This window comes from Fistularia commersonii, chromosome 5 (genome assembly GCF_037954325.1).
Source record: "Fistularia commersonii isolate RoL2024-O1a breed Wild chromosome 5, RoL_Fcom_v1.0, whole genome shotgun sequence".
In the NCBI taxonomy this organism is placed as follows: domain Eukaryota; kingdom Metazoa; phylum Chordata; class Actinopteri; order Syngnathiformes; family Fistulariidae; genus Fistularia; species Fistularia commersonii.
In genome coordinates this window covers 13,249,288-13,275,514 of record NC_141288.1, presented here as the reverse complement: position 1 = coordinate 13,275,514, position 26,227 = coordinate 13,249,288, and the positions used below count along the sequence as shown (strand labels likewise).

Sequence of the window (26,227 nt, the reverse complement as noted above, 5' to 3'; positions counted from 1 at the left end):
TTATTGTGTCATATATTTATAATTGTCGTAAAACAATTCTAATTATCAAACAACGACGGATTGGGAATTAAATGGGACTCGAAGAGGAGAGGTAATTCGTCAATGCATGCAAATTTTTGGACAGGGGGGCCCGCCACTGAAATTTCTCCAGTTTGACTGAGGGGAGTTATCGCGAGACTTTAAGGCGTAGTTCTCTCCGTAGCTAATTCCCTCAGCTATCAGGCAGAGCGGCGAAAAGCGTCCTGACCCGTCTGTCGTCGTCTCAGCATGTCACTTCTGTGTTTACATGGACTTGTACAACCAAAACACCGGATGTTATTAATGACTGAAAGTTGAAAGTTAGAAGCATTTCGTCGTCAAGTTAAGGGAACATGTTTCGATGGATTTGTTCCCCGCTGCTGCTCCTGCTGTTTCCAGTGATTGGTGAAATTCAAGCTCAAGTGGAAAGTGAGTAACTGTTGCTAGCAGTTGGACGGGCTTTAGTTTATCCTTTCCACGACATGATACGCCGTTCTTTTAAGTTACCTTTTTGAGACATGTGAACATTATTTTCAGGATTAAATTTACTATTGTTCATATGACTTTGTCACTTCATAATTTGCGGAGCTACGCTGGCACGGTAAAATAGTTTTTCTTGGACTTTCCTTGTCCATTTTACCATAACGTCGAAGAGAAGTCGACCAGGTCTGTATTATTTTTCAGAATAAGTTATTATTATTTTTAAGTTATTTCAGCTTGTTGTCAACCTAAATTTATCATTGTTGTTTTTAACATCTTTATTGTTTCTAGCAGCTCACTGCATTTTCTGGTAATACACTGCGCCATAATCTTATTTTTTTTTTGTGAAGTCCCGAGACCCCCCCATAAAACATTAGATGCGTATTGCTTTTTTATTCATCCAATAGAGATAACAAAACAATTCCAGAACATCGAAGCTACATATTTATATATATACACATGTCTAGCCAAGTCAAAACATTTAGACAGGAATAGACTGACTGTATAGTACATAGATCACTATTTATTCCACCCACTTCATGTTAGTGGATGTGGCATAAGCCAGGGTAACAAATAAAAAGAATAAATGACTACTTTTGTAATAATAAACCATCTGACTGTTGTTGATCTTTTCCTTTTCAAGTGATGCCATACACTATCATCTTTTTTGAAAATTTTACCTTTAGGAAATAGCATGAACATTGTGATGTTTCAGATGCAAAAAACAAAAAACAAAACAGGCTTTAATTTATTTTTTTATTATGTTGGCATTAAGAGTTCCTGAGTAACAACACAACAACTAAGACTATCTTTTGGATGATCGAGTTGATAGTTGCTGGCTGGCCCTTTTACCCACCCACTCTGTCCTTCTGTCATACCCGGATATTACTGGAAAAATATAAGCAAAAGTATGATTGTCATTATAATTTCACATGTCATAATTTGATACACTAATGGAAAAAAAACTGAAGTCATCGCATTAAAAAGGACAATGCTTTAAATCACTATTAAGAGAGTTCCTTATCCTTTGCGGGTTCTTTGACATAGATGCTTTGGTTCAGTTTGTGCAGATACTAGGGGTTGAAAGCGTAATCCACTAGAATTTCAATAAAGATCAAAAGATCTGGAATATATTTTCTAGACCACCCTCTCCCCCACCACATGGTCCAGCTCCTCTGGGGGGACCCCAAGGCATTCCCAGGCCAGCATGGAGACATAGTCTTTCCAGCATGTCCGGGGTCTCCCCCGGACATGCCCGAAATACCTGTACCTGGAGGCGTCCAGAAGGCATCCTGACCAGATGCCTAAGCCTACTCATCTGACTCCTATCTGTGCGGAGGAGCAGTGGCTCTCCATCGAGCTTGAACTCCTCCACTTGGGGCAGAACTTCTTCCCCGACCTGGAGTGGGCATTCCACCCATTTCCGGTTGAGCACTGTGGTCTTGGATTTGGAGGTGCTGATCCTCATCCCGGCCGCTTCACAATAGGCTGCGAACCGCTCGAGTGAGTGCTGGAGATCATGGCCTGATGAAGCCAACAGAACCACATCATCTGAAAAAGCAGAGAGTCGATCCTGCAGCCACCAAAGTGGATCCCCTCGGCACCTTGGCTGCGCATAGAAATTCTGTCCATAAAAGTTATGAACAGAATTGATGACAAAGGGCAGCCCTGGCGGAGTCCAACTCTCACCGGTAATGGGTCCGACTTACAACCAGCAATGCAGACCAAGCTCCGACACAGATTATACAGGGACCGAACATCCTGTAAGACAGGCTTCAATATCCCATACTCCCAGAGACCCCCCCCCACCACCACCACCACAGGATTTCCTGCAGGACACGGTCGAATGCTTTCTCCAGGTCCTCAAAACAAATGTAGACTGGTTGGGCAAACCTCTGTGCCCCCTCGAGGACTCTGTCGAGGGTATAGAGCTGGTCCACTGTTCCACGACCAGGACAAAAACAATACTGCTCCTCCTGGATCCAAGGTTCAACGACCTGGCGGACCCGCTTCTCCAGCACCGCTGAATAGATCTTACTAGGGAGGCTGAGGAGTGTGATCCCCCTGTAGTTGGAGCACACTCCGATCCCCCTTTTATAAAAAGGGGGATCACCATCCCGATCTGCTAGTCCAGTAGCACTGTCCCCCAACATCCATGCAATGTGGCAGAGACATGTCAGCCAGGACCGCCCTACAGCATCCAGAGCCTTGAGGAACACAGGGCAGACCTCATCCACCCCAGGAGCCCCAGTACTGAAAAACCTATAAACTGCTTCAGCAACTTCAGCCCCGGAACTAGGTCTGTCCATTCCAGAGTCCCCCAGCTCTTCTTCCTTATTGAAAGGCGTTTCAATAGGGTTGAGAAGGTCTCTGAAGTATTCCTACCAATAATCCACAATGTCTCGAGTTGAGGTCAGCTTTGTAAACAGTGTTGACAGAGCACTGGTTCTCCCTCCTGAGCCGGCAAATGGTGGACCAGACTCTCCTCAATGCTCAAAGATCTTGCGACACATGACCCCATCCATCCTCCCCTCAATACGGTGCAGTTGTCCTGTCCCCTTTGTAGTAAAGCAATCCATGACGGTATAGTGTGGTACTAATGGTTTTCTTTGAGACTGTGGTCCCAGCTCTCTACAGGTCAGCAAACAAGTCCAGCCGTATAGTTCTGGGTAGATCCCTCACCTTCCTCATGATAATCGATGCAAGGTGAGATCTTGCATGGTGCAAGGTGAGATCTTGCATGGTGCAAGGTGAGATCTTGCATGATGCAAGGTGAGATCTTGCATGGTGCAAGGTGAGATCTTGCATGGTGCAAGGTGAGATCTTGCATGGAGACCTGAACAAAGAGAGAATGACCATCATCTTGAACTTCTATTTCATTGTAATCTGTGTATCTGGAGACAAGTGAGAAGACTTCTGTTGTATGCAGTGACAGAGCTAGAACAGGTTCAAAAAAAAAAAAATCTAGATTGAATAATCCAAATCTACACGAAAAGCAAGAGACGCTTGTTTTGAAATTCATTTTGGTTTTCACACTAAAATCATTTGCTAAGTGTTAGACGTGCAGCTTCATATGCAAGCGCAACGTAAGGCTTGTTTATATTTTAACAATATCATAAATAAACACTATAAGATGGATTTTGGGTTGTAGTCCACTTAGGAAAAATCAAACACTGGCAGCACCAGTTCAGTATAGATAAGGTACTATGTCTAACCTCGGCAACAAATCCAGATTAATATATAAGATACTTCATCATGTACACAATTCTCTATGTCCCGGTCGTCCTTGGAACTGAGCATTCCTGGTTAGATTCCCGGCTTTGCCTAGCCTGTTGAAATGTTGTTGAGTAAGACACTGAACCCCTAACTACCCCCCTGGCGCTTCTTAGTGGCTGCTTTCTGTTCATGGTTTATCAATGATGGGTTAAATGCAGTGGTATAATTTCACTACTGTTGTGCTGTATGTATAACTGAATGTGATGAGTAAATCGATCTCCATTTCTTTATCAGCCAAGCAACCATATCAGACAATAGCATAGCAGAGGTTTCATGATCCTAGCGTTTTGTCCCATCTTCAGACACAACAGTGCAGTGCTAGTGATATGTCAGCCCTTGAAACCTGCCAAAGACAATTGCTAAACTATAATTGTTTCTGCCTTTATGAAAAGACCATAGCTGATGCTGTGCATGTGATAGACAATGTTAAAAGCAGCTATCTGTAATCTTTTGCTGAAAGGTTTTGTGGCCTTTTTTTGTCAATCAGTTAGAGGTGAACAGTGAAGAAAGGTCAGAGATGAGACGAATGCCATAGCAGACAAAAGCCATCAACTAAAATAAGATAGAGCAAGAGTATTAATTTAACACTTGGAATAATAAAGTAATTTTTTTTTTTTTCTTTTAATTAGTTTTTTTTTTTTTTTTTTTCAAACTGAGGTATAGAATTTCAATGGTTCTACAATGTAATCCTCTACAGACTGGTTTGGGAACCAGTTCAGTTTTATAATGAATTCAAATTGTTAGATGTCACCGTTGGATTGCTGCTACAGCAGTCATCTGAAGTGGTGGCGGCAGCAACCGCCATCCGCTAAACAGATGAAAACACTTAAAATCTTAAGGTAAAGTGCATGGGCAATCAGCCAAGTCATCCTTTAATCATAGGTATTGACATTGTCTTTTTTTCCCCTTTTTTTTAAGAACAACAGACTTATGCAAGAAGAAAATCAAAGCCTTTATCTATATTTTGATCAGTTGGAAATTTCAAACAATTGCCTGTAAGATGTTGAGAGTCTTTACAAGTTTAACTAGCTAGTTCAACTTGCCGTGATGGAATGTGTCATGTGGCAGTGTGACTTCTCAGTGTTGGTCACAGACAGAACCTCTTCATTTGGCCTTTTATAGAAGACCTGACAACTGTGCTTTTACCCTGCTTTTAGGTATCCTAACAGGCTTTGTAATAAGGGTCAAAGCTGCTATGATGTCATAGCAGCGACTCTGTGGCCATTAAAGTCAGCCATTGTTCTGAATTTTAGGTGAGACCCATTTGGATGATCCACCCATCCATCATACTCGCTGGACAGGGCGCCAGTCAATTGCAGAGCCACACAGAATTACAACATTCACACACTCACTCATTCGGGGTAATTTTCACAATTTTTTCAAATTAACCTGCTGCATGCTTTTGGATTGTGGGAGGTGTGCAGACACGGGAGAGACCATGCAAATGCCACACAGAAAGGTTCCCTTGTCAAAATTGGCCCAGGGTCCTTTGTGCTGTGAGGCAGACGCGTTAACCACTGTGCTAAAAGTTAGTGACATTCACCGATGAGTTACCACCTGGGCATAATGTTGGCTGAATCGCAGATAGCCTACATAAGATAATAAATAGTGCAATTTGTACAAATTATACTTTTTTGAGTTATGATAGTTGACAGGACATATGATCACAGCCCACTGCTTTTAATTTGACATTCTCCTCTTGGTCACTGAACCTTCTGACCATGTAGCTTATCTGATCATCAGGGAATGTGAGACTCGAATGCAGTACAATCACCTGGACTGTTAAGTGATGGTCTAAATCAGGCCTTGGCATTTTACAGCCCATTGGGCATCCCTGTCTTGCCCGCGTTCTGCCAGTCTTAAATAAGTATTTTGGCGTGGATGCAACACAACATTGTTCATGGGTACACGCACCTTGACGCTACTGACAGCACAGTGACAAGTTATGCTAGCTGGAAAATATCCCTGATTCCTCAAAATGTCAACTCATGGTAAAAAAGAAAAGTTGATTCTGAATGCTGCGTTTTCATCAAGGCATGGACAGCGAAATATTTGTTTACAGAAGTCAAAGGTAAAGCTGTGTGTTTAGTTTGTTTTGCACAAGTGGCTGTGTTAAAGGATTACAATCTCCATCGTCACTCCGTGACTAACCTTGAGAAGAAATACAAGAACTTTTCAGATCAAGAGTGCGCCACTGAGTCGTCTGTATTGCTAGGAAAGTTGCAAACTCAACAGACACTTTGAACAAAACACTTGGCATCCAGCGGTGCAGCAGTCAAGACAACTTTTGTCAGATCTCACAAGACTGCTAGAATGAACAAACCATCTTCTGATGTAGAGTTTATTAAGGAGTGTTTGGTGGACATGTCTGCACTAATGTGTCCTGAAAAAAAAGGGGGTGCTTTTGAGAATATCTCCTTTTCCGCCGTACCGACAAGGATTGAGGACATAGCTAAAAACCTGGAGCTACAACTGAAGGACAGCATGAATGACTTTGAGATAAGAGCTGTGATATAGGGGATACTGCCAGCTGCTCATCTTCGATTGCGGGATTAATATAGACTTCAAAATCATGGAGGAGCTGGCAGGCATTTGGTCAATGAAAGGAACAACAACTGGGAATGATTTCTTAAGAGAGTTTGTAAATGTATGTGTTGAAAACTTGGGACTGAAATGGGACAAGCTGGTGGCTGTGACAACAGATGCCTGTCCAAATATCGCAGGAAATCTTACTGTTGGTCTTTTAGAGAGAACTCTGAGCAGTCAAAACTTTCAGTAGAAATGTGCAGTTTCTTGCAAGCCAACTGAGAGATAATATTCTTATTCACATCTCAACACTGATGCAAGCTACACCATCAGCAGATCAGCTCCACAGGTACTCATCCATGTTAGATTCCTTGCATTTTTAGTTTTCAAGGTGATTTTAAGACTTAAAAACAATTGAGAGTGAAATGCACATGTTTTTTTTCTCCCTTCACTTGCAGTGTTTATAATGCATCCAGTGATGTTTAGATGGAACTTATTGACATGCAGTCTGACACTTTTGGCAGAGCGCTGTGGTTCTGTCCCACTGCTTGACTTTTACTCTTCACTCAAAGAGAACTTTCCACACATGAGAGGACATGCTCAAAAGATCCTTGTGCTCTTTGAAACTACATATGTATGTGAGCAGACATTTTCAGTGATTAAGTTTTAACAAGTCCAGATACAGGTCTTCCATTACTGGTGATCACCTCCCATCTGTCCTGCACATATCCACATAAGACATTGAACCAGATTTCAATGCATTTGTTGAAGCCCAGAAAGATTTGACTTTTCTCACTGAACATTTCACTGAACCATCAACACGATTAAAATCACTTATTGTTAATGCATAAAGTTGATAAGTTGTTCATCTTTAAGATGTAAGACTTTTTTTAATATCACAATGGAGAAATTCACTTGTTGCATAATACATACCATTACAGTTGTGAAGAAATTAACCAAAAAAAAAAAAAAAAAGTAAAATGTGATGGTATGATAGTGCTTTTTTATTTAAACTTACTTTTATAGGATTATTAATAATTACTCCCTTCGAACCTAAATGACAATTTGTAATTTTTTATAGATATTAACAGAATATTCTTATTTCTTATTATCAAAGGAATCTGATTTAAGTGATGCATAAAAAAGATTGAATGAGAAAATGTATTTTAGCAGTATTTAAATTATTAGTCATTGTTGGTTCGGTCCCCCAACACATTTTAGATTTTTTAAGTGGCCCCCTGTAGAAATTAACTGCCCACCCCTGGTCTAAACGATTCCCTAGCAATAGATAGTTGCTGTCTCATCATAAAGAGATGAAGGCTTGAGAATTTAATGGTTTCTGTCACTTTTCAGTCAAGTTCTGTTCCAGATTACTATTTCTCAGTTAACATAGAGATATTTGCAGCATCTATAACTAACCAATAATTCTGCATGTGACCAAGGAATGTGAAACATTTCATAAAATCTATGGTATAGAAAGAGTGATTAGCAGCGCTCCTCGATCAATGAGTTATTATCATGTGATTTGTGAAAATAAATCTGTTTCCTCTCTGTGACAGACCGGGTGGTTTTCTTGCCGGGAACATTCCAGAATGTAAATATCTCCCAGAATGAAACGGTGCAGGCCGAGGTGTCCAGGATCCCCTCAGACTTTGCCTTTGTGACCCTTCAGTTCCATACGCAGCACCACAATGCCACACTCTCTTATACTAAGGTAAGGAAGTGCTGAAGTTCCCCATTGTTTGAGAGACATTTGTTACATGGGGTAGAACCAGCAGTTAATCTAAGTCTTGAATGGTCTACTTCCTCTGTCAAACATCTAGCTGGTAAACCTTTCATATTTAACAATGCTTTAAGTGTTACTCATTTCTTTAATATTTCATTCGACGATATCTGTGTGTTACATATTCTCAATCATGAATGATATTTGATATTGGTAACTGATATGTTTATTTTTGCCAAACTGTCCACCAGTTTCACTGAAGCATTTCAATAATTCAAGTCATTATAGGTTTGTTTTCACCAGAATTCTACTGGTGAGGGGATTTTCAGTATATGAAGTTAAATGGAGTCAGTAGACAATATTGAGAACAGAAAAGCACATTGAAATATTTATGTGCAAAATAAGATATTGACAATAACCAAATGACTGATTCTAAACCGAAATTAAATATTAATCACTCACATTACAGACTAAATTAGTTGCAAAGGATTTGGAAAGTAATGACCAATTTTATCCACATTTTTAACTTCATTTTATTTTACACAGTCTGGCTGAATAAAATGTCCCTTTCTGCAATCTTAATTCGATTGGTCATAATCAATAACCAACTGCGGGTGGCACGGTTGCACAGTTGTTAGTGTTTCGGCCTCACAGCCAGTTTGGTTCGATTCTGTCAAGGGAACCTTTCTGTATGGAGTTTGCATTTTCTCCCCCGTGTCTGTGTTTCCTCCCACAGTCCAAAAACATGCAGCAGGTTAATTGGAAAAAATTGGGAAAATTGCCCCAAATGAGTGAGTGTGTGAAGCTCCTGTAGCCCTGAGTGCAGGATAAGATGATGGATGGATGGATGAATAAGCAATTGTACATTCTACATTAAGGCACATTAACCACATTACCACACATGTACCACATTCAGGTACATTTTTACACTGAAGAGTGTTTCATGACTCACTTGTCAATTTTTAGAGTACAAAGCAGCAGTCCTGTAGAAGAACTTTGAATTATACATCAGTTCACTTATCTACTTACTGTTAGGTGTTGTTAGTTACCACAACATCCGGCAGTTAGGATGTTATGTTCACACCAGTCTATATATGTCGTGAAAAAAAGAGCAAATCTCTGCAAATTCAACTGAAATGCAAGGTACCACAGAGGTGGTTTGGAAACAAAACAAATGAGATCAGAAAGTTGAAACAAAAAAAAAAACTTACTTCAGACGTGGATATTGTGTAAGTATCGTGTCGGATGTTGAGTCAGAAAGGAAAGCGGCAAATGTGCTGCTTAATGGAAAGGTGTTCCAAATGTGTAGATATGGTATGTGTCACAGTACCCCTAACTATAGTCCAGTAAAGTCAAATAAGGACAAAAAATTACAAACAAAAAAGCCTTTTAACTCATCACAGTATGATTTGGTTAATTTGATTTGGTTAAACTAAGCTCAACATTAGTGTTTCTATTCTCAAGACTTACAAGGTTTTTTTTTTTTGAAAATTTGATCGCTGCAACAAATAAACATTGCATGAATGAATAAAATCTTATGTATTCAGTACGTAGGTTTAGTGTTGTGTGAAACCAATGAGATACACAAGGATACACAAATGGTGTACAGCGGGGTAAAAGGCTGCTTGTTAACTTATTTCAGTTTTTAGTTCTTATTTCTCAGCTCTGTCTGTGTGTGTGTGTGTGTGTGTGTGTGTGTGTGTGTGTGTGTGTGTGTGTGTGTGTGTGTGTGTGTGTGTGTGTGTGTGTGTGTGTGTGTGTGTGTGTGTGTGTGTGGTTTTGACTTACCCCTCAGTATACTCATACTTTTCACAAATGGCTATAAAACTAACATTATTGTTTGACCTTGTTTAGGGAGCACACAGATTCCATTGATCTGTTCGGGCCACTGTAGTAAATAGGCTGCAAGATGATAATGATGAGCAAATGACATGCTCAATTACTTTCCTCTGTGTCCATAAGTCAGTCTTTCTGTCAGTATCACACTTGATGAATTGGTAAAAATGCAAATTGGCTGGTGAAGTTGAAGGTAGGCAAGAATTTAAAGCTACCTCTGATTAATGAATGACGCTTTGTTTTTGAGGCCATCTGACCCACTGTGGGAAGTGGCGGTCAGCTGATATACAGTCCAGTGGTCATAAGAGGCAGACAGGGCAGCCCGGAGGGAAAGCCCTCTGGCGTCAGGCCCAGAAAGCTCGACCCGAGTCCAGGCTTCACGGTCACTTAAGTAGCTTAATAAAGTTAAACCTTATTTTTCAGGAGGAAAGAGGGAAAAGGAAAACAAATTTTGACATTGATGTAAAATTTTTAATAGCAGGAAAAGTCTTCACCCTAAGAGTTGGTCCCAGTCAAAGGTTTAAAAGGAAGTCAGCAAAAAATAGCAAATCAAAAGAAGAAAGACGAATGGAAAGTAATACATGTGGAGGTAAACATTCTGTTGTATGACTGTTTCCTATCAAATTAACCTGCAAAACACATTATGGTAAGTGTAAAACATTCTGATGATGAGTTAACAGGGAGAAAGATAAATAAGAAACAATGTATTAGAAACACATAAAGTAACAACATGTCATATATAAGGATTCAAATCAGTTCCGTTTTGCAAAATCTTTTCATTTGTGGCTTATTGTTGGTCAACATAATAACACATTTCAAGAAACTATCTTGTGAAGCCTGTGTACCACTGTGGATAAAGATTAGAATAAGACAAAATTTAGATTAGATAAATAGAGGCAAAACCAAAGCAAATGGAGTACCACTATCCATTCGGGTACGGTCTGAAAATCTCTAGGCTTGTACAAAGGAGTAATTGTATTTGCTGAAGGGCTGAGAGTCATACTGTGTTGGCACAGTACTACAGGCTGGTTACACAACAATAATTCAGCCTTAGTCAAATGAAAATATGCAGTATATTCAAGCTTTTCTCCCAAATTGTATCTAAATGTTTTCCCTGCACATCACAATATGACATCAATGACGAGCAAGTTGGGCTTCCTCTATTCAGCCCTCTTTGTTTCACATTTTCTTCACCCTATTAATGTCCTCCTATAGAAGATTTTCTATGTATCACTGATTTCAACACCAAATAACTTTCATCAATCCATATCTTATGTAACAACTCCTCGATGCTACAAAACATTTCCCTGGAATTATTTACTATCTTAAAGTATATGTGGTTGTAGCCTTTGATGATAGTTGAGTAAGACTGAGAATAACAAAATCAGTCTACATCAACGAACAAATGAATCTTATCAAGCTTCTTGTTGTAGTCTTCTTTTACTTAAATAACATACAAACTCTGTTTAGACACAGAAAAACTTAATGTTAAGATGTGCACCCACAAGTAAGAACGAAGGCATGCATGCCTATATTTCATGCATATATGTGGTTAATCTTGAAATTAGTAAATCCCCGCACAGCCTGGCACTCTAATATGCAAATCTAACATATGAATCCTAAAACAGATACAACTTTGTTTTTAAAAATGTTGAGTATGTCTTTATGAAGACATTTATATACATACTTTACATCCAAAGTAATTGGTGCATTTGCTGTGGACTATTTTATTTGTGCTTTATCCACATTGTTAATTGCAATTATGTCAGCTTCATTGCACAAATTTCACAGTTAAAACCATAAAATAGGCTCAAAATTAATTAATTGCCCAAAGACTTTCCAGACACAAACACTTACTTTGACTTTTTGGTCAAATGTGTTTCACTCATCTTATTTTAAGATGAGCCATTAAAAATGGCAGCTGTCAAAGTATTCGTGCTGTGGATGCAAATTCCTAACCAGGACTATGTTAATGACTCGCATGTTAATCCACAAAAGAAACAAACTACTAGCTCTGTTATCAGTGTTTATGAAGGGCAAATATCACTTGCTGCAAGATTGATCCCGCCAACTGTCCTCATTTGTATCAGCTACTTCATTTCACTATTAGCCCCCTGGTTTGGGAAGTGTTTTGTATACATTTTTTGCTTTGACTTTCAGACAATTATATTTTCATGTTGTTTTTCAAGGTAACTGTCTCAATTGCTCTGTATTATGTGTGTGTTTCTATACATTTTCTGTGTGCATTTCTGATCTCGTTCAGATTCCAGTGCTGGGGCTCTCTCTAACAGCAGTGGACTCTGGCCTCTTGACCGCTCTCCAGCCAGGACAAACATCCCTGTCTTTATTCTTATTTTCTCCTAATGGTGACACCATTTCAGCCACTGGGGTTATTCTCCCTTATACCAGCACAGGTAAGACTTCTGACCGTAACCTGATGGACCATGAACATTATCTCACTGTCCATTTGTTGTACAATCTGTTTTACAAAAAAAAAGGAAGTAGCTTTTTGTAGTTCCATAAAGTCAAAGCCTGAATACTTTTGCCACAAGCTGAATAATCCCAGTGTATGATGGTTTATGATGAGGAAGCTCATGTGCAATTGAGGACTGACTGCATGGTTGATCATGCCGGCCTGTTGTGTCTCACATCATCCCAGCAAGTCACCCTGCCTCAATAGAATTTTTTTTTTTTGTTTGTTCTCCTTTTGCCTGAAATTGCTGGTACTTGTCAAATCAGTGTTAACTGTTTATGTTTCAGACCCAGTCCCTGGAGCTTGTAACATAGAATTTAACTTGGACATTGACCCGAACGTCCATCTCCACTATACCCTCTATGAGACCACAATCCGTTTTGCCCCAGCCAACTTAGGATATGGGAGGTAATGACCTCCCATTTCAGCTTTTTTTCACACCTGCCAAGACTCCTGGTCAAACGGCCTCACACTGTCTCTGCTCTGAAATGTAGTCATGCTTCATGTCTTTCTCATTTTTTCACAGCCTCCTCTCTTCCCTGGTAATATTACTGTATTGTATATTTGTGAAGATTGTGCATAACACTCCAGAAATCAAACAGAGCAGACAGTCTCACTTGCTCACTTTACATAGCTATCACTTGTAAACAAAGGTCCTGGACTCTAAGGGGACTGTTCATTTGTAGGAACTTCAAAAAGGTTAACACAATGGTTGATTTCAGTTCTTTATAACAATGTTTAACGTATCTAAGAAAAAGGCTGAAACTCTGTCTGACACAGCTTCACTTTTAATGCCATTCCTAGAAATTACATACAGCATGCAATAATGTGGTAGAATTTTAGGTCATACAAAATTATTGTTTTTTCTTTTGGCTGCCCCCTTCAGGGATTGCCATGGAGAATAAACCTCCTCCATTCAACCCTATTCTCTGTATCCTCTTCTCTCACACCAAAAAAAAACTTCATTTCTTGACCCACTTAATCCAGAAAGCTTCTCTACAGGTCATAAGTTGGATTTGCATATTTAGTTATATCACAAGTTTTTTACACTGGATGCCCTTCCCAACCCACTGGATTTGTCTGGGCTTTGGACTGGATAAAAAAAGACAAGGTTGCAGTTCGGGTCATAAAAAAACATTGTTTTGAATTACTTCCGTTATGTTTAAAAGCCCCCATCCTCTTCACACCTTCACTTAGAGGAATAGAAACTGTCTGTGCGGCACGACAATAACACAAACAATAACTGTGATGTGAGCTTGCTAAACCCTACAAATACAGAGCAAGACACCACTGATTTAACTCTGTTTAACATTGTCCTTCACAAAAGTTATTAACTGCTAACATTGTGCACCGAAATCCTGCTAAGTATCAGGGGTTTGGATTCTAATATCATGATCCCTCATATTGTGCCCCACCCATTCAAGCTAACCAGGCAACAGGAATTCAGGACCAGACAGACAGGCACAGTGAAATGTAGAATGACATTCGTTAGCCACTAGTTCTTGTAAGAAAAAAAACTGACACGTTCCATTCCTAGTCTCAGTCAATCAAATATATTACCACATGTCTTACTCCACTAAAAAAAAGGTATCAGCCAAGTAACCTACCATTCCCACGCTAGGACACCAAAGTTCAATATTCCAATATTACATGTGACACATGTGAAATGATACTAATGAATACTGTGTAACTATTAAGTGCATTAGATGGGATTGTAATGTAAAGTAGACTTTGGATTTTAGTTATAATTTGTGTAAAAATATGTTGTCTCATTAAAGTAAATTTTCTGACTTTTGAAAGATGTTTGACTTGATGTTTTATTAACAAAACTTAAAAAAAAAACACAATATCAGCTTATTTGAAAACAAATGTTACATTTCCATTAAGTGACAGCACAACCTAAATTCAGTCAAAAACCAACCTACTGTAAGTGCTAATGGTGTCCTGCTGGGATTGTAAGAAAAACATATTTATCAGAAGAAATTAGGAAAAGCAAGCTTCTAACTCTCATCTCCTCCCACCAAGGGGGGATGTTCCTCAGTCCTGTGACACCTCAACTCAAGCCAACACACGATGGCGGTTGCAGTATGACATCTACCAGTACTTTCTGCCCGAGAACGACCTATCAGAGCGCAGCCTGTTCAGTGGCATCCAGGCCGTGGCCGACGTCCAAGGGATGGTGGAACACGGCAAACGGGTATAAAGCAGGAAGCTTTTGCTTTGTTAGAATGGTGTCATATGTTTTTGCTTGAGCAGAACTGTGAGCAGGGCTGTTTCTGTTGGTGGGGGGAGGGAGAGTCTAAGACATTGCTGCTCATATTTGATGATTTGCTGTAATTAGATCAGCTTTAACTCGCCCTTTGAAAGAGCAAAGGGTGGGTTTTCAGAAAATTCAACAATAAGGCTCGATGCCTGATTAGATTATTGACAGATAAAAGAAATAGAAGTTGCCTCTTTACTTGCAACTTCATGATCACATGATGTCCCTGCAGGTTATGACGTTGTCATCAGCAGATATGACCATGGCAGTGTTCAACTCAATCCCTGGCCAGGGGGTCATTTACTCCATCATTGTCATAGATCCGCTCCTGAACACCTCAGCCTCTTACGTCCCCGTCCACACGTACGCCTGCAGCTTTGCTTCCACCTTGGACAGCTGTCAAACACTCGGTGAGCACCTTTTGGGCTTGCAGAGATGAGAAAGTGAAGATAATTTATTATTTTTGTGTGCTGTAATTATTGCATTACATTTTGATTCACGTTACAACTCTCATCCCATGAAAACTTATAACAAATACATCTAAATCAAAGTTGCTTGATGCTATTACCAATATTTGACCTAAAAAAATTACATCAGATCAGCATGTATTGTACATTTGAATCAATCACAGTAAATTGTCCATGAAGACATTTATAAGAAGTTACATTCATAAATTGAAATGTAGAAATTTGACTTTTAATTTGTAAATGGAAATCAGGATAAGGCTAAAATCAAACAGCTCAAAATCACAAATGTGAAGACCTTTTCTTACCTTGTATAGGAGGTTCCAGTGAGAAGTGTTTTTTCTGCTTGATGTGAACACCTAGGATTTTAGTTATTTCTTCGTGGAACATCACTTTGGAGCCAATGAAAACTAGGGAATATGTGTAAAAATAATGAATGCTGATACTTATTTATTTATTTATTTGTTTGTTTGTTTAGGTTTTTAATGTATTTGATTTTTTTCCCCTTTTAACATAACTGAAGTAGATGAGGCATAGCTCATTGCACTTCAGAATCAGATGTTTATTGACCAACAGAGAGATAGAAATCTCACTAAGAATAATTTGATTTTGCAGGGTGGTAATTGTACATTAGTCAAAAAAAGAAGAAAAGAATAAATACTGTGCAATCAACTTTTACAAACAAACTAAGCTGGAAAAGGATAGAGTGGGAATAAACACGGCATGGCTTTTGAAAACAGCACAGAGTAAAGGTTGCTTTTAACCCATTCAGGAGATAAATGCTGTTTTAGCTTTTTTAGGACGTTATATAAACTAAGACACTTGCCTTTAGGAGGCAGACATGCAACCCCCAAACACCATCACCGCCATATACATGCACACTTAAACACAAACAGAAATTTTTCATACATGTAAATGAATTCAGATCAGTCCCTCCTTCTGCATATTCCTCCATCATCTTCCAGGCCAGTTCCACTCTTACCTCTTTCTTCCATGACTGTAAATGTGGTTCTGTCCCTCTGAGGGACACACTTCTTCTTTGTTGTGCAAATATCATAAGACAGTTAGAAAAGCTGATTCTTGACATCAACAATGATGAGGCAACTCTTCTCATTTTTAGGGAAGGTATCAACAAAAATCTTTTTCACCATCACCGGCCTGGCAGGGCTGTTTGTCTGCTTCTTCGGGCACAGATTCTTCAAATGTGGTGAGTAGTTTGATTTCATCAAACACGAGTCGGTTGATGTCAGCAGTGAACCAGCCTGACAGCTGCCTGTTTTGGGTATGGATTTTAATAAATAGATTTGTTGAACTGTGGAAACAGCTTCTACTCATTTTTAATCAGGCCTGGATGGACATGTAGCAACCATACTCCATGAAGGGAATTTCTTCCATCTCTCAGTTTCAGTAGCCTTCTGATACCTTTCATATGCGCTTAGAGAAATGAATTAAGAGAGAGCATCTCTTATTTCACCAGATTTTTTTTTTTTAACATAAAGTCTATACTTTTTGCATCAATACGTTTTCTTCACTGGTGTTTACAGTTTGGTTTTCTTCATTCTTTGTTTTGACCGATGTTCAGCAAATACCTGGAAACAGTAGCACTTCTTTTTGGACCTTTAAATTAGCATTTTAAAATGCAGCTGTTAAAAAAATAGACATTACTGATTTGTGTGGATAATACAACACATTTTAAGGGTCAAACCATTCTCCAAAGTCCCCTCTCCATTAGCTGGTACCTCTTGCAAACCCTGCAGAGCCAAATTTGGATAATCCTGCCTGGACCGTAGTCTCCCTCGTTTGCGAGTGTTTCAGTGATGTAAAATTTCTCTTGCTCTCTGTAGTGGCTAAAGTTCCCTCTAAGTATTTGCCAAAGTATTCACTCATTTAACCACTCTAAGACGGAAAGAATGAGTCTCTACGCTTGTTTACTGTTGACGACGGTAGAAAACAGTGTGTTCGCTCCGTCCTTCACTGAATCAGCCCCGGTATCCAACAGTTTTACCTCAATTCACATTTGAACTGATCACGTCATAGCTCAGCACCCGCTCTGAACCTTATTTGGTTAACATAAACATAAATACATATGCCATGAATAAGCATGTACTCAACAAAAAAGCAAAATTAAATACAATAAAGTAATTATAAATAATTATGCTATAATCAACAATCACCAAAATATAATGCAATAATATTATATCCAAATCTGAGACTAAATAACAAAAAATGGAAAATGGCACTAACACTCTCATCTCTCGTGGTTTCCCTCACATGTGATGCAGAATGTATTTGTTCCAAAGTGAACCCATGATGCCCCCGAAGAAAGGTCTTTATTCCGGGCCATGTGGTTGTCATCCTGTTCCAGTTGCTGAGCTTTGAGAATCATTAGTGCAGCTTCTGTCATATCTGAAGCTCCAGCATTTAATTTCTATTTTTTTTCTTACCCCTGCTCTTCTTCTCCACTGCAGAGTTGTTTTGTATGGGATTTAGCTTCACCGCCTTTTTCTTCTTCGTGCTGGTCACAAGGACCACCGACCTCAACTATGACCGTATGTCTTTTCTATTTAGATTTACTTGCACTTTCTTTGCCACAAAGATCTCGACTGTAACTGCATTTGACAGACCAAACATCGCATGTCTGCTTCCCCTGTAGTCCGCCTGGCTGTGTCGGCCGTGATTGGCGTGGTGGGCGGGGTCCTCCTGGTGATGAGCTGGTGGCGATTCGGTTCGGTCATTGCCTGCATTGTGGTGGTTGGCCTGATGCTCGGCTTTCTTATCGCCTCTACGGTCCTCTTCACTCCCTTCGGTAAGAGAAAAGTAGTGGCACCAGTAATGTAGTACAGTTATTGATCATAAAGTTCACTGTTAATTTACACTGTGAAACCCCCCAGATCAATACTAACGTCACACATTTGTAGATATTAAACAACATTGAACATAAACAAACTATTGGTAAACAATTTCTTAACGCTTATTACTGCTAGTTTAATATAATTTACCAAATTGAATAAAATGTCTCTGTTCAGGTGACCTGGAAATGTTCCGACGTTCTGATGCAGTTTTCTGGGTGACCTTCTGCAGCATCATGATCATCACGCCAATCTTCTTTGTGCGCTGGCCAAGAGAGGTAACTCAATTCAACCCACATTTCCTCGGAAGAATTTGGTTTCGCACCATCTAGTGGCAATGTAAAGTTCTACACTATCATATTGCAATTTTGGACCGATATTGAGCCAAATGGCGTTCTTTTTGTGTTTCCTGCCAGGGAAACATCACCACCTGCGGGGTGATCGGAGCCTACGCTGTGATTCTGGCAGTCAACGCCTACATTTACACCAGCCTGTCCTACATAACCCTAAACATCCTCAAACGCCTCTTAAACAACAACTTCAGCGCTGCGTTCACTGATGTGCCTTTCCAAGCTTTAGGTAAGTTTCCATTGACACATCAGAAGTCAGATCTGTGCGTCCAAGTCCAGCTGATACATTACATTACATTGCATTTGGCAGACGCTTTTATCCAAAGCGACTTACAATAGAGGACATAGGGACTGCAAATACACTTGCAAATACACGACGCACAGGAAATATACAGAACAGTAAGCGTGGGTTAGTGAGGTTTTTTTTTTTTTTTTTTTTTTTGGACAGAGACACACAAACGTACACACACACACACTGACACCTTTCTTTTGCTGTCTCCAAGATTATGCCATGATCACCATGTGGGTGGTGCTCGGCGTCTCCGGTATCATCCTGCAGCTCTACCGCGAGCGCCCACGCCCCTTCTTCCCCCCGAGCCCATACCTCATGTGGTTGCAGGAGCGAGAACGCCGCAAGACCAACGTTCTGGATCCGAGCCACCACTTCCCCTCGCTGCCCAACCGCCTCCTGGCTCGTGCAAGGCAGCTCACCAAGCGCATGGAGCCGGCAGGTGAACATACACCTCTGCTCCTGTGAAGCCTCTGCGGGACAAACATGTGACAGCGGAGTGTCGAACTGTCAGCCACAAGGAGGCAGTATCCAGTGAAGTAGAAAGAAGCGACGGATGCAGCAACAAGAGGGAACGTTTCACTGACGCTCTGAGAGTCTTAACACATTGATTACCAACACTGGCCAAGAAGATCATCAAATTGTTTTCAAATGTGGTTTTAATAATGGAAGTGTAGCTTTTTTAATATATGTTGCTTCTATTCAGTTCTGTCTTTGCACTAAGTCACATCATACTGAAGAGTCACACTGAAGGCATTGTGGCTCTGAAGAGTTTCAGTATTAAACCCTTAATTATCATCTTACTGCGATAAAACAGATTATAATATTTGGAAACTTGTGAAACACATTTTTACTTACAACCTGGAGTTGACCAAAATGACCAATGACCAAAATCCAACTTGGATTTTGGTCATTTATTTTTGATAAACCCTGTTGGCAAAACTGAAAACACTTAACTCACAAATAAGCATGGAACAACTGACAAAATATTTTAAAATTCACATTGATACTTCCAAATATTAGCTAAAAATTTCTGTGCAGGTGCAAGAACTTGACCTTCAGTGAAGAATAGCTCTTAACCATCACGTCATTGTTAAAATAAAAAGATCACCAATGCCTAGTCCAGATGAGATATATCAGTATCTCCCCACCTTAAGCCCCCACATGCACTTTGTTTGGTTTTCAAACAAACTGCGTTATGTGTTTAAATCATGAAATAAAGACTTAACTTCATGTAGTGTTTGAGATGTTTTGTATTCCAGGTTCAGCTCAATCTGTGAGTCAATTATTTGAAGTTCTCTTACAGCTTTAATCTCAATTTTGTCTTCCTGGACTTGCCTTCCTACATGTGTTGTCTTAAAGTGGCTAAAACTGAATTCTTTGGTACTTTTGTAATTTGCACACTGGATTTTAATGTGTACATATTCTAGCTCTAATTGTGTCGATTGATACTAAAATCATCAAATGTGTTAGAACTCGTACTTCTCAGGGTTGCATTCTCAGCTTTTACTCCGATGCACTGAGGTCGTGCTCTTCTTTAAGCCTGAAGATGTCTTTCAGGATTTTATTGATTAACCAAGAAAGCCTGAAGAAAATGTCTGTGTAATTTAATGTTTTGATATGTAATAAATGTCAGGTGAAGAGCAGCTGGTTTACCATTTGTGTTCTTTGTGAGGAAAAAGTTAGATTGTGTGGTGTCTCTCACCAGGATCCCAAAAAAGCCAGTGAAACTTTGGAGGAAGAGGCTGTTCCGTGAAGTTTCTGTTTCAAAACTCAACCCCTATAAGTTTACTTGTCACGATGCGCTGGGGCGGACTCGAGCAGGGAACCACACTTCGGGACAGAGATGGGTGGAAAGCGCTTTTATTCGGTTGAAGTTGCAGACTGGACTGGACGGGTTGCAGACTGGCCGAGATGCAGACAGAACGGCAGAAGCTGGGCCTTGACTGGACGGGTTGCAGACTGGTCGGGATGCAGACTGGACGGGAGAAGCTGGGCCTTGACTGGTTGGGATGCAGACTGGACGGGTCGGGATGCAGACTGGACGGGTCGGGATGCAGACTGGACGGGTCGCAGACTGGACGGGATGCAGACAGAACGGCAGAAGCTGGGCCTTGACTGGACGGGTCGGGTTGCAGACTGGACGGGACGGGTTGCAGACTGGACGGGACGGCAGAGGCTGGGCCTCAACCGTACGGATTGCAGACGGGGCGGGCCCCAGGCAGGGTGGCAGACTGAACAGTACGGGATGCAGACAGGACGAGTTGCAGACAGAACGGCAGAGGCTGGGCCTCAACAGTACGGGTTTTGGCAGGGGACAGAGGTCACGCCGGCCGTCTGGGCCCGGCCGTGACTCGGGAAGGGAACAGAGGTCACGCCGGCCGTCTGGGCCCGGCCGTGACTCGGGAAGGGAACAGAGGTCACACCGGCCGTCTGGGCCCGGCCGTGACTCGGGAAGGGAACAGAGGTCACGCCGGCCGTCTGGGCCCGCCTCAATGGGCGCCTCCTGGCGCACCACGGAGCTGGCTTGGGTGGGTGTGGTTCCCCGAGTCCATGATGGCCGGGGGATTCTGTCACGATGCGCTGGGGCGGACTCGAGCAGGGAACCACACTTCGGGACAGAGATGGGTGGAAAGCGCTTTTATTCAGTTGAAGTTGCAGACTGGACTGGACGGGTTGCAGACTGGCCGAGATGCAGACAGAACGGCAGAAGCTGGGCCTTGACTGGACGGGTTGCAGACTGGTCGGGATGCAGACTGGACGGGTCGGGATGCAGACTGGACGGGAGAAGCTGGGCCTTGACTGGTCGGGATGCAGACTGTACGGGTCGGGATGCAGACTGGACGGGTCGGGTTGCAGACTGGACGGGATGCAGACAGAACGGCAGAAGCTGGGCCTTGACTGGACGGGTCGGGGCAGGGTCCCACAGTAATCCATGAAGACCACAATCCCCCGGCGCCAGGCAGAGAGTGCCGCTGCCCTTTATAGGGATCTCGATTAGCGGCATCTGCTGCAGCTGGCGCAGATTACGACGGGGATCAGCTGTGAACCCTGACATTACTTGTAGAATGAAAATGCCTTTTCACCTCATTCTCATTAATTAAAGTCTTTAAAACATTTTAAATAGGTCATTATTTGTGAAATGATCAGAGCTGAATCATTTTACTGTAAGTGTTTAGAAAATGTTTTTGAAAAATCAATTTTGTCATTCAAAAGCATAGAATTTATGTCAGGTGAACACAATTTCTCAGAAATGTAACCTATATTAGAGGGAAAGAAAAGGTTAAGTTTCCGTAAGGTACCTCAGCTCAAAAGCCGAAAGGTATTTAATCAAATCATTATCAAACAATACCAAAATTCATTAAATTAATATTACCAACAAGAAAAACAGGAATCAGAAGTCTGTGAATCAAAACTTCCCCAGTTGCATCGGCAGGTGGCGCTATTGCCGAGCAGTGGCGGAGTCAGGAGGGAAATTGACTCCAGGTCAGTTTCTGCCAAATGTGAAGGTCCTTTTTCTGCTTTAACATATGATGCTATGCATTCAACTAAATAAATGCATCAAATATGTTAAAATAGAATGTCTAATCCATCCATCTACTGCCGCTTATCCGGCATTCATGGGCGACAGAGTGGGGTACACCCTGGACTGACTGCCGGTCAGTCACAGGAATGTCTAATTTAAGCCAATATTTATGTGATCCCTTAAATTTCATTTTAAGGTTTTATTTTAATTTCAAAGTTATGTTTGATTATTTTAAAGAGAATATTCTTTTTTTTTTTAAATTCAGATAAAGTAATGACTTCTTGTCTTTTGATGTGAGGTGAGTGAATGAAAAAATAATTTAATCATGGATTTTTTTTCCTATTAATTAAAAACAAAATGAAAAAAAATAAACTGTTTAGGAAAAAAAAAAATTTGTTATTTATCAAACAAAATTCAACACTTGTTAATTAAACTACTACAACTTTGTATTGATATATAAATCGGGGTGGAGCAGTGTTAGTGACTTTATTCTCCTAGCCAGAAGGTTTGAGCCCGACTAACTAGAGTCCAAAAGCAGTCAGGAGGGGAACTGAAGACATAAATTGATTATCAATGTGAATGATTAAATTTCCATATGTGGCCTTGTGATTGACAGGCGACCACTCCAGGTTAAATCCCACCTCCCAAAGGAAAAAGCTTTGGAATGAGTAGGCTGGATATTGACTGATTAAAATGAAAAACAGGAACATATCGAATAAAATATAGAATACTTTGCTTTCTCTGTTTATAAAGACGTGTCCATTTATTAATCAAAACTGACAAAAAGTAGAACCACAATCAACAGGACCCACATTCAAACTGTGACAAACAGGTTTTTGTAAAGTGCCAAACGAGAAAAAAAGCCTCTGATAAAATCTGCTATAATATATGCTATTTGTAAACACACACATACTTACACTGACACCACATAGAAAACTAGAAATTTTATACACACATCTAAAAATTAGAAACAAAATGAAAAACAAGTGTAGATTCTGCTCTAAAGTGATCGATCTGCTAAAAGGAGAGCAATTGATCAGTAGTTCATCTGCTTTGTTCACACTGTGCAATTCTCATCGGTAGCAATCCACCCTCCCACCGCATACATTCTAATGCCCAGATTGCTGCTGAAGGCACAAGACAGAAAGGCTTGTTCCTGACGACGCTTTGCCCGCGCTGTCCAGACCCCCCCCCCCCCCATACGTTTTTACTAATTCAGACCAGCGGAAACACTTTCTCACTAGTAGACACACACACAGACACAAACATACACACACAACTGGACCGCAAACAGGCTCCAGTGGATGAACCGTTTCATCCAAAAATGATCGGACTTTGGTTCTATTGAAGCGCATGGGAGCTGCTTTCCCCTGAACTAAATTATGGCATCATCATTTTGAGGTTTCTCTAAAAGATTCTTATTTCCTTTTTAAAAGTCCTACCGAGGTTGTTTCACTCTGTAGCTTGTACGTGGGACAAGGAGATGTAAACAATATGCAACTCTTAACAGGTAGGTTCATGGAGATGCACTTGCAAACAGAAAAAAAAAAGTCATCAAAAAGATAAAATATAAAAAAGCACAACATCTTTGACCCTTTTGAATTAAAAAAAAGACTATTAAATATTTATATAAAATAAAAAATAAATTTGCGGAGGAAACAGGAAGGGTTAGTCGAGTCCAACACATACTGGTCCGAGTGCCACCAGGCCGCGAGCTCTTGGCGGGGTTACGTCTTCTGCTGTCTCCGATTGTTCATCTCAAAATAAGGCTCCTCCCGTTTGCCCCTCCACTGTGGGATCTTCCTGCCAGTGGTGGACTCAGGCTTGTTGAATCTGGCGTTGGTGCCGGAGGTCTGCGGTGTAACGGCTCGTGACGGGGCCTCCTCAGCTTTTAGGGCTCCACTGGTGAGGGGGTTTAGGGCGGCTTGTTTCCGCCCTGCCTTTTGTATTGAGGCTGATGCTTTCTGATTAGCTCTGCTGGTTGGGTTGGTGTCTGCATTGCCCCCTAGGACGCGCCCGGGGACAGCGATGTTTCGTGGCGGAGGAGCCGCCGCCTTGGTCGGGGCCAGCCCCTTGGCTTTGGCAGCGGTGTCTTTGAAGGCAGGTGGGGCGGGAGTGAGTTTTGTCGGGGTCGGAGAGGCAGTCCGTGACCCGAGATGACCCGCTGGTGCCCCTCTAGGAGTTGGTGACACCGCAGCCCGCGCTCCCGTTCGCACCCGCCTCGCAGCTTCCAGCCGGAGGCGCGATGCCGGGGATCCGGGGCGTCGCTGCGCGAGGCGAGCTCGCTGACCAGCGCCGACTGGGGGTTTGCTGTCTTTGGCGGCTGGGGCACGTCCCGGGGCCGTGGCGGGGTGAAGCACTGGGGCGGCGGTAGGTGAGGTGCACGGGCTGGAAGGTTTGGGACATTTGGAGGACGGTTCGGAGTAGACGGGGCTCCGGGGGTGCGAGGGGGTGCTGCAGGGTGACGGTTTGAGTTTCTGCTTGGAGGAAGATTCAGACAAAGGTGCGGCTGAGGGTGTCAGCGCCCGACGCGGCATCTGCACTCCGGGGCCAGGGGACTGTTTGGAGCTCCCCACAGGTGTGGCGGGCAGAGACGAGGAGCTTTTGATGGTGACGGGAAGAGGCAGCTGGGTGGGCTTCCTGGGGGAGGAAGGCGTTATCTGGAGGTTCTTTTTAACCGCCGAGGCCACGCCCTTTCTCGGAAGCGTGGGGGTGCAGACTGGAGATGCTGTGTGGGAGCGACACGTCTGACCCAGTGCCGCCACTAACTGCGGCTTACAGGACGGGGCAGAGGAAGAGGAAGACGAGGATGAGGATGAGGAAGAGGATGAGACCGATGAGGAGATGAGGTCGTTTACTGCAGTGAGTGGGTCCATGTCGGGAAGGTGTGGCGGAGACATGTTGCTGTGGTGACCTCCAAGACCAGGGGGGCCTTTCTGGAAGGCCAGGATCTTCTGCTCCAGTGTGGTGAACTGCAGCACACGTAGCGGATCATACTTCATCAGGAAGCCGCGCAGAGTGTCCCAGCCCCCCCCGACGCGCACCATCACGTGTTTGCCATGCAGCATCTGTGGAGCCGGAGAAACGGCACATTTTATTTAACAATTGACAGTGACATCGGAGTAAACCAGCTTGTGTGTCCCGGGGCTTGGCACCGGACAGCAGCACAATCGTGACGTAATCGGTTAACGCCATTATTAGGTAACAAGCTTACATTTGGCTGCCGCGGGCTGCAGCGATGTGGGCTTTAAATAGATACAAACTCACGGTCACACACAATGCTCTCGCTCCAGTTCCAAACAGTGATCGAGTTCCAGGAATCCAATGAAAATGAACACAATGCCCATAAAAGAAAGCATTAGTTCTATTCTTCTTCTTTTTTTTTTGGCTATTCCCTTCACGGGCCGCCACAGCGAACCAACCTTCTCAATCTAACCCAATTTTCTGTATCCTCCACTCTCACACTAACTACCTTCATATCCTCTCTCACTACGTCCATAAATCTTCTCTTCGGTCTTCCTCGAGACCTCCTGCCTGGCAACTCCAATTCCAGCATCCATCTACCAATATATTCACTATCCCTCCTCAGCACATGACCAAACACATCTCAGTCTGGCTTCTCTGACTTTCTCTCCAAAACATCTAACATGTGCTGTTTCTCTGAAAGACTCATTTCTGATCCTATCCATTCTTGTCACTCCCAAAGAGAACCATAGCATAGCATCTTCTTGCAAACAAGAAAGGGCTCAGAGCTGATCCCTGATGGAGTCCGACCTACACCCTCAACTTCTCTGTTACCCCTACAGCACACCTCACCACTGTCACCCTCTATAGTTTCCGCAATTCTGCACATCCCCCTGATACTTAACAACAGACACCATCACACTTCTTCTCCATTCTTCAGGCATCTTCTCACTCTACCGCTGCCACTCCTAGACACTTCCATACCCACACACATTCATCATCAGGACCAACTGCCTATCCACTCCTCATCTGCCTCAATGCCTTCCTCACTTCACTCTTACTAATCTCTGCTACTTTGTGGTCTACAATAGTCACTTCTTCTACCATTCCCTCTTTCATTATCCTCATTGATCAGCTCTTCAAAGTACTCTTTCCATCTTCCCATCACTCTTCTAGCATCTGTCAATGCAATT

The 26,227-nt window shown here is 41.9% G+C and overlaps 2 protein-coding genes and 1 long non-coding RNA gene across 5 annotated transcripts in view; 1 reads left to right on the top strand and 2 right to left on the bottom strand.

The window, feature by feature from the left end:
- Window positions 1-212: 212 nt before the first annotated feature.
- tm7sf3 (transmembrane 7 superfamily member 3) lies at window positions 213-19,531 on the top strand. Of its 2 annotated transcripts, XM_086146891.1 has the most exons (12): window positions 213-447; window positions 7,860-8,014; window positions 12,123-12,273; window positions 12,620-12,740; window positions 14,358-14,529; window positions 14,825-15,002; window positions 16,177-16,263; window positions 17,525-17,605; window positions 17,710-17,862; window positions 18,083-18,183; window positions 18,322-18,484; window positions 18,759-19,531. In XM_086146891.1, the coding sequence occupies exons 1-12, from the start codon at window positions 372-374 to the stop codon at window positions 19,010-19,012; spliced, it is 1,692 nt and encodes a 563-aa protein (XP_086003017.1). In that variant the 5' UTR covers window positions 213-371; the 3' UTR covers window positions 19,013-19,531. The 2 variants fall into 2 exon arrangements, with proteins under 2 accessions (XP_086003017.1, XP_086003018.1); XM_086146892.1 differs by lacking the exons at window positions 213-447; window positions 7,860-8,014 and adding an exon at window positions 11,933-12,048.
- LOC147234121 (uncharacterized) lies at window positions 15,503-18,919 on the bottom strand. Its single transcript, XR_015106158.1, has 2 exons — window positions 18,738-18,919; window positions 15,503-17,857 (listed from the first exon to the last, which is right to left on the bottom strand). It is a non-coding gene; the product is annotated as an uncharacterized LOC147234121 (long non-coding RNA).
- Window positions 19,532-22,815: 3,284 nt separating the features above from the next.
- gas2l3 (growth arrest-specific 2 like 3) overlaps window positions 22,816-26,227 on the bottom strand; it is a 28,638-nt gene continuing 25,226 nt past the window's right edge. For both annotated transcript variants that reach the window (XM_086146890.1, XM_086146889.1), the window contains exon 9: window positions 22,816-25,138. In XM_086146890.1, coding sequence (XP_086003016.1) covers window positions 23,798-25,138 — 1,341 coding nt within the window. In that variant the 3' untranslated portion in view covers window positions 22,816-23,797. The remainder of the gene's footprint in view (window positions 25,139-26,227) is intronic.

What these genes read in the sequence shown, in the direction of transcription:
- tm7sf3 (XM_086146891.1), top strand. Translation starts at nt 372, where the DNA reads ATGTTTCGATGGATTTGTTCCCCGCTGCTGCTCCTGCTGTTTCCAGTG. An exon ending in TTGTGCGCTGGCCAAGAGAG is followed by an intron (nt 18,184 to 18,321) that starts GTAACTCAATTC and finishes GTTTCCTGCCAG; the next exon opens with GGAAACATCACCACCTGCGG. An exon ending in TGTGCCTTTCCAAGCTTTAG is followed by an intron (nt 18,485 to 18,758) that starts GTAAGTTTCCAT and finishes GCTGTCTCCAAG; the next exon opens with ATTATGCCATGATCACCATG.